The sequence below is a fragment of the Chlamydotis macqueenii genome, chromosome 3, assembly GCF_036417535.1.
Source record: "Chlamydotis macqueenii isolate bChlMac1 chromosome 3, bChlMac1.mat, whole genome shotgun sequence".
Lineage (NCBI taxonomy): Eukaryota > Metazoa > Chordata > Aves > Otidiformes > Otididae > Chlamydotis > Chlamydotis macqueenii.
Window position 1 is genome coordinate 117273286 of NC_141558.1, and position 7989 is coordinate 117281274.

General features: G+C 44.2%; 1 protein-coding gene across 2 annotated transcripts; it reads left to right on the forward strand.

Annotated features, from left to right (window-relative positions):
- Window positions 1-258: 258 nt before the first annotated feature.
- LOC104486130 (serine/arginine-rich splicing factor 7) lies at window positions 259-7989 on the forward strand. 2 transcript variants are annotated; one of them, XM_086744866.1, is made up of 9 exons: window positions 259-362; window positions 803-983; window positions 1126-1302; window positions 2293-2367; window positions 2492-2593; window positions 3091-3144; window positions 5612-5656; window positions 6290-6325; window positions 7174-7989. In XM_086744866.1, the coding sequence occupies exons 1-9, from the start codon at window positions 341-343 to the stop codon at window positions 7196-7198; spliced, it is 717 nt and encodes a 238-aa protein (XP_086600992.1). In that variant the 5' UTR covers window positions 259-340; the 3' UTR covers window positions 7199-7989. The 2 variants fall into 2 exon arrangements, with proteins under 2 accessions (XP_086600992.1, XP_086600993.1); XM_086744867.1 differs by lacking the exon at window positions 5612-5656.

Here is a 7989-nt window from a genome sequence, read left to right on the forward strand (position 1 = left end):
ACCTCCTCGCCAGGGTATCAGTAGCTGGGAGGCTCCTTCGCCGTGAGCCGAGCTACCGGTCTCTGGGAGGGATGATAACGGGATAACAGCCATTTCCCGCCCCTACTCTGCACCGCCCCAGCGTATCTCCCACCCTCCGCGCCGCAATGCGCATGCGCACCCGGCCCGCCGCCGTTCTCGCGAGACTTGTCCGTTCCCGAGGAGCAGACTTCTCCCGCCCCGCGTTGCCAAGCGACCAGAGACACGCCCCCCGTGAGGACAGCAGGGGGCGGCGCGCAGTCACAGCGGCGGCTCCCGCCATAGGAGGGTCGTGCTCGGTGCTCGGGCTGTAGCTGGGGAGATGTCGCGCTACGGACGTTACGGTGAGGTGGAATAGGGAGCCGGGGGCTGTGTGGAATGAGTTGGGGCTGCCGTTAGCGGGGCAGACCAGACCAGGAGCGGCGTCGTTCGCTGCCGCGCTGAGGGTGGAAGAAGGTGGCTGTTCCTTCGGGCGGCCAGCTGAGAGAAGATGGCGCTGCGGGGCCGAGGAGGGAGACTCTGGAGGCGGGCGGTCGCCGCCGCGGGGCCAGGACCGTGGGTCTGTCGAAGAACGGGCCCTGAGGGTTGAGGGAGGGAGAGCACGGCCTCCGCGGGAGCGCATCAAAATGGAGGCGGTGTTAAAGATGGCGGCGCCGGCGGAGGGGGGAGGGGCGATGGCGGCGATAGTCCCGCGCGCGCGTCCCCATCTCCAGCTTCGCGCCTGCGCGCCGCGGGCGCTGTGCGTGGCAGTGCGCCGGCTCTGACATGGCGTCCCTCCCGGCAGAGACCAAGGTGTACGTGGGCAACCTGGGCACGGGCGCGGGCAAGGGCGAGCTGGAGAGAGCGTTCAGCTACTACGGGCCCCTGAGAACCGTGTGGATCGCTAGGAACCCGCCAGGGTTTGCCTTCGTGGAGTTTGAAGACCCGAGGGATGCTGAAGATGCTGTTCTTGGCCTCGATGGGAAGTACGTGCATGCCTGAAACCTTCTTGACTGCTCTGTCTGTAGTTTCTGTCGTCAGCCCGCACTGCTTGTCAATATCAGTTCTGTGTGTAAGAAGCACGGGGAGAAGAGTATTCATGTGATTAATACGTACTGTATCTTGCAGGATAATATGTGGCTCCAGGGTTAGAGTGGAAGTGTCAACAGGGATGCCTCGTCGCTCCCGTTACGACAGGCCTCCTGCACGGCGCCCCTTTGACCCCAATGACAGATGCTATGAGTGTGGTGAGAAAGGCCACTATGCTTATGATTGTCACCGCTATAGTCGCCGAAGGAGGAGCAGGTATGTGTGGGGCCACAGTGGCTGGGTTGCTTCGCCAGTTCACTTCTGCGTAGCTCTTGTTAGCAAAGAACAGAATGTTACGCCAGTTTTAATGTTGTAAGTCAACAGGTGTATATCACAATTTTTTTTTTTTTTTGCTAATACATATCAAATGTTAATATCTTAATAATCAACCTGGTCAAAACCTTTCAGGTTTCTTCGTTTGAGTCAGTCGCCTTGATTCAGAATGTCACGAGCCTTAAGATTTCATGCTGAGGCGCCTTGCAAATCCGACACTTAAGATCCTCCTAGACCTTGAGGTGATCAGCATAAGAGGCCAGATCCCCTCGAGCCATCTACACGTAGCTTCACCTTATTCTTTAAGGGCAGAAAATTTGAGACGGTGATCGCCGTAACAGTAAATTTGGCTTTCAATTGGGGCCCCCCTCCGGTTTAGAAAGAGGAACACCAGATTGACCACATTCCCACCTAGAAAAATCTTCTTGCGTCAATCAAGCCTCACCCTGGCTCATTGGGCTGTCAGTTTGATCGTCGTTAGATTGAAGAGAACACCTAGATGCAGCGATCGGCTATAGATACTTCTAGATCGTCTAGATCTGCTAGACCTTGGGCCAAAGAGGGTCGACCTGCAAACTTGCAAGGTTTATTTTAAATACGCATTACAGTGTTTTCTATTCTAATGTAATTCTGCAATGTAATTCAGCTTTTAACATTTTTCTAGGTAGTAAAATGCTCAAGACAAGTAGGCCCAGACATTTTTCCAACTGACAGATGCTAGTGTTGTGGTTTTGTTGTTTTTGTTTTGTTTTGGTTGGTTTTTTGTGGTTATTTATGTGTGTGTTGTTTTTTTTTTCTTCTTTTTTTCTTCTTTTTTTTTTCTTTTTTTTTTCTTTTTAGTTGTCTGAAATCAGTTTTGACTTCAGCAGGGCCTCACATGCACTGATTGCTGCAGCTGTTTCCTAATACCTGTTTTCTCTAACCTAAAACCAGGTCCCGGTCTAGATCCCGTTCAAGGTCCCGAGGAAGGAGGTATTCTCGGTCCCGCAGTCGGAGTCGCGGTAGGAGGTAGCGTTCTGGTTGCTGTGTTTCAATTCTTTTTCTTACTGCTCCCTCTGTTCCACTCCTTTCTGTAGTCTTTGTGAAAAGTACGTTTCAGTAATTTTGGTTGTTTCTTCCTTTTGTTTTGTAGATCAAGGTCAGCTTCCTACCGCAGGTCCAGGTCAATCTCTCCTCGCAGATATAGATCATTTTCACCTCGCAGGTCTCGGTCTGGTTCTTTAAGGAGATCAAGGTACGTGTTTTCTGTTAAGCCAACACCAACAGTGTTGTTGAAGGGAACGTAACTGTTGGGAGTTAACTTTATATTTTGCAGTCCATGTGTTTGCTGGAACCTTCGTGGTGTTACATCCCTGAGAGATAAACTAAATGCTTTCTTTGAAGTTAAGAACTTAAGCATATTATTTTGGAACAGCTATTTTTGAATATTTTTTTTTTTAAGTCTACCGAAGTTAGATAACCTTAATAAGTTAGATAACCTTAACCGTAAGGCTTCCTACTTCTGCTTCAAGGATATGGGGAGTAATGATGCCTATTTGACTAGGGCAGTGGGTTTTTTTTATGCGTGTGGTAGTACCGGCCAAATGTACTACAGCTTTTTAATAATAAAAGTTCTGCAAAACCAGTAGTTCCAACAAAATTATCGGAGGTCGGTATCATAAAAGTCAAAGATGCTATCGCAGCTGTATGAATGATGTAGTAGTGGTTAAACTTTCGCTGCTTTTTTTCTAGATCTAGGTCCAGATCACGCTCAAGGTCCCGGTCTGTTGTATGGCCTCGAAGCAGGTAGGATACTTGTTTTAATTCAAACCAGTAATAGTCTGGGGGTTGTTTGAGTTTGTTTGTTTGATTTTATTTTTCTTTTTTTCCCAGGGGAACTTTGGCTGGAGGAGGCTAGAAGGTTGTGCAGCATAGCGGTGTTTGCACATAATAGTTTATGCCTTTTCATAGACTAAAGTAGTAGTTGATTTCTTGTAATAAACATGAGTTTATTTTGGTCTGTGGCTACTATATATAGTCTATGTATATGTAGCCATAAACAAGGCATATAGATGAGAGAGAGAGAAGTTTTCAAAGCTAGTTTCAGAGCTAGTTTTCAAAGCCTGTGCATGTAGGGAACACTTGACCTTGTGTCATGCAGGAAATACTGCTTAGGTTTTTCCAGGCATGTTTGGTTTTTTTTTTTTTTTTTCTAAATCCAGAATGCTGGGAGGGAAAAAAAAAAACGCAAGAAGGTTGCCGAGAAGGTTTTCCCTCCCTCTTGCTTTTCAGTTTTGTCAGTTCCAGTTTTGAGTTAGATGAAATTAAATTGCTGTAGTGCTAAGAACTGCATCACGTAAGGTACGATGCTTGACTTCAGAGGTTTGGGAGGGCTGAATTAACAGGTCTGTGAGTATTAATGCCACAGGTAGTGTTTTGAAGGACTTCTCTGACATGTACCCTGGTTTTGTAGATCTGGATGTTTTGCATGCTGAAATGGAAGTTGAGGAAAATGGATATAGAGTGAATTCTCCTGCATTGTTTTCCTCTATCATAAGTCCTAGTTGGAAGAAGAGTGGAAGAGTAGGATAAAAATGTGATGGACGTGAGAGCTAGTTAGTTGGAAGAAGTTGTCCTTTGTTTTGCATTAGAATAGGGGAAGAAAAATGATTCTTAGAGGTCTGCCTGCTACTTTAGGACTTGCACATTAAGGCTTTAAAGGGAGGATGATGATGATGATTGGAGCTTTCCTGACTTACACAGGCCTGTAATGCAGGAGATGACTAGCCAGGCTCAAATTGCCTGCTGCTCCTGTGGAAGAGTCTGGATACTGCTAATGTTGCTTGGTGACTTCTAGTTCTGAGGCAGTCATGGTCCTGTGTGAAAGACTTGATACTTCTATTGAAGTTTCTGAGCAATGGTGACTTTGCATAGGTCTGCAATTGCAGACCTGTGAGGTGAGAAGTGTTAGTTCTGTACTGAGTTGTGGAAGCACGGTGAAAACTCTTTTCTGTATTAGCCGGTGCTGGTCCTCTACTAATACAGTAAAACACTGTACATAGCTGGTGCCGCTTCTAGAGCGTTTGATCTGCAGTCTTGCTTTGTTGCTGTGCGTCTCAGAAAGAGGATTTATTTGCCAACTGTTTTTGTAGTAAGATGATGCTCTTGTGTGCTGCCTTACTGTATCTTTTACCAAAGGAAGTAATTTTACCAAAGGAAGTCATGCTCATGCTACAGAATACAAGTTCTGGGCAGTTGTGAGCAACTCCATCCTGTGTAACTGTGATACAGTAACAAAATTACTGGTTTTAGTGTTAGGAACTGTGGTGGATGATGGCTTAGCATAGTTACCAGGAGGGTTTCAAAGCAGCGGCACGTAGCTCTTCATCTAACTTAAATCAACAGTGCCCACGTGGTATTTCTGTAAGTTTCTATAATAGGCCAGGTAAAAGTGAATCTTGATTACCCTTTAAAAACAGTTCTGAGCAGAAATAAGTGTCTGTCTTTTTTGGCCAAGTCTATTAAGCAACTATCTTGAACACTGGGCTTTCTGATGTTCAGTAATACCACATACCTGAATTCTGATACTCTAGGAGGACAAATATTTTCTAAGTAACAGCAAATACTTGAGTTTGTAAAGTAGTGTGATAAATGTGGGAGGAAAGTCTCACTGTTTGAGTACGTTTTAATTCATAAGATGAACTGGGAATAGTCTACAGATCAGTTTTCTCTTCAGTGTCTAGCTACTAAAGTGCTGTTTTCATTGGGATAACTGGTGAAAAAACTGTGTTATACTTGAATAAAAGTGGCACTGGGAACTTGTGCTGAAGAATGTGTCAACTTTTCAGCACACATGCTTACCTGTGGCTGATTCCAAGCTGCTAGTGTGCTATTAAAAGATTTTTCTCAGATGACGCTTTGAAACATTCTTCCCTTTTACGGGAGCCGTACTTGCAGCCAGAGGGGAAAAGTCTGGGAGCCTGGTATGAGGTCTTCTGTTTTGTGAAAGTGGTAGCTGGAGCTTTGCTGGGGAGCTACTTGCACCTACTCTTGTCTTCTGATAAGTACTCTTGTCTTCTGATAAGTGGGTTCTCTGGAATAAGAGCTAAAAGATTCTCCTGAAGTGTCATGAGAAAAGCCTGCAGCACCAGAGCCTTCCTCTCTGGTTTGTGATGCTGTGTAGTATGAATTTGCTGTTGCTGGTTTAGCTAACTTTCATTGTATGTGCATGTCACTGGCTGCTTTGCTGAGCTTTATTTTTCTCCTGTTGTAGGTCTGGGTCCCATGGTAGATCTAAATCTGGCTTACCTGCTAAAAGGTGAGCGTATAAATACAAGTAGCACTCTTTTGGGTTTTTTTGGTCATGATTAAAAAACCTCTACTTGGACCAGTATTTCAGTTGCATGTGGAAGAGGGGTTTGGTTTTTGGTTTTTTCAATAGCATATTTCTTAAAAATATTTTTCATACATTTATTTTTATGTATTTTTTTAATAGCTGATTTTTGTGGGACAGTAAGCAATTCTTCCAGAAGGATTGTGGACACAGGTTTTTGTTTTAACACATGACTGTGACAAAGAGTGTTTTTGGCAAGTTTTGAGGATATCTTTCCCTACCTTTGTTCTCAACTGTCTGTAGTTCTCAGTCTTCCTGACTCTCTTCTACTTGATTCACTGCTCCTGCTTTGCAGGATTACTGTGATTGTTCTATAGCTGCATTGAAGCTGCGTGTTGCTCTTTTCTTGAGGGCTCTGGCTTTCAGCAGTTTCCTTTCTCAACTGCAGCTTCCTGCTTAAAGGAATTGGGTGTACTTGCTATCAGCAGTGTTAAGGGTGGTGTCTTATAATGTATTTAATAACATCAAACTGTTCTTGCTGTTTTAAACGGTCAAAAGTGGTGATTGAGTGTACACAAGCTTACCACACTGATTTTTTTTTTTTTTTTTTTTTAACAGTCGCTCAAAGTCCAGATCACCATCTCCAAAGAGAAGGTAGGAATATCTTAAAACCAGAGTGTGCCATACAGTTACATAGAACTAGTATCTGGAGTGGTTGCTATAGAAGTGAGCTTGTGCAATGATAAAAGCTTGAAAGCTTTTTACTTGTCTTAATTTGTGAACTATGAAAAGATGAATTGTTACAGGCACTTCCTACTGCTGGTAGTCAGAACTTTATGATCATAACTCTAAGGTAACCTACTTCAATGAAATTTTAAAGGACAAGAGAAAATGGGGGCAAGTGAGAAGTATCTCAAAGTTCCTGGGGAACTTAAAATCTGGGGAAGAAGGGAGTAATGTAAGGTATGGAGCAAACGATGAATACGTGGTAGGATTAAATTCCTGCTGGTCGCTTTTCACAGCTGGCTCTCACTCAGCTGCAGAGCTACCAAGTTTTGCTGTGCACTGTGAAGTAAGAAGCAAGTTCTCCTATGTAACCAGAGAAGTATGTGCTGGAATTTACGTAGTTTTAGATAGCTCCTTATGGCTAGCTCTAAACTGGAACCATGTAGGTTATGGCAGAGTGTTACGCAGTTGTTTTTCTGCACAGCTGGAGTGCAGGCTCCAAGGTGCTTTCTGAGCAGGCTCAATGTCTCACCTGGCTGTTGCAGCTGACGTCTCTTTATTTTGCCTGCCTCTTCAAGCTTAAAGCAGTTGTTACTTAAAAAGGTGTAAAAATGTAACACTTTTCTCATTTTTCATGAATTGTAAATGAAAACAGTGTGGGGAGGGGCATTATGAAGCAGGGGGAGGGCTCCTGAGCAGAGGAAACATGGAGTAGCATGCCGTTTCTATTGGTTTTGCTGTAGGAATTTCTCTTAATCTTTTTTCTTTCCTTTCAGTCATTCACCATCAGGAAGCCCTTGAAGGAGTGCAGGTCCTGAAAGGATGGATTCAAACTTAAAAGTTTAAGAAGAAAATTTATTTTGTTTACATTATTATAAGGGATTTTGTGGTGTCTTTATAAATGTAAGGGCTTAGTCCTAGAAGGCTGTTTCTCTTGACTAACAATTGGCATGAATCTGGATCTTTTAAGTCTTACTAGTAGACTAATGCAAAACTCTTTTGTTGTGTTAATGTTCTGTGGTCTGGAAATTTGGGGCTTTTTTATTGGCACACTGAAATAAACTGTGCGTTTCTAACTAAGAAATAATTTGTGATAACCCTACTGTTTCTCTTAGTATTTGGGTCGCTGAAGCAGGTCACCTCCTGCTATGGTGGAAAGCAGGAGGCAGGCTGTTACAGGCGCTTGCAAATTGAGCGCAGTGCAGCAGCCAGTCAGGGGCTGCCCTGTGAGGGTGTGCCTGCTGGAGGGCTTTATTCCTACAGAGCACTGATGAGAGGGAGGGGTTTCTAGTACCAGCTGTCATCCTTGTTATTCAGTCTTGAATGTTACAGTGATGTGTACCTTGTGTTTTTTATTTGCACCTCCTCAAAGTTCAGTGAAGCTGAAAACCTGTCTGGAGGTGCCTGTATGCTTGATGATTTGACTTAGAAAAATGTCTGCAAAGGGTGTTACAGATGGAAGAAACAAGGAATGGGTGAATGGTCTGTCTGTCCCGTTGAGTAAAGGACCAATGAACTTCTCACTTGAAAGTATTTGGAATACTTCTGGAATGTAAACTATTGAAGTAAATATTTTTAGAAATCTTGTTTTA

What these genes read in the sequence shown, in the direction of transcription:
- LOC104486130 (XM_086744866.1), top strand. Translation starts at nt 341, where the DNA reads ATGTCGCGCTACGGACGTTACG. An exon ending in AGTCGGAGTCGCGGTAGGAG is followed by an intron (nt 2,368 to 2,491) that starts GTAGCGTTCTGG and finishes TTTGTTTTGTAG; the next exon opens with ATCAAGGTCAGCTTCCTACC. An exon ending in TCACCATCTCCAAAGAGAAG is followed by an intron (nt 6,326 to 7,173) that starts GTAGGAATATCT and finishes CTTTCCTTTCAG; the next exon opens with TCATTCACCATCAGGAAGCC.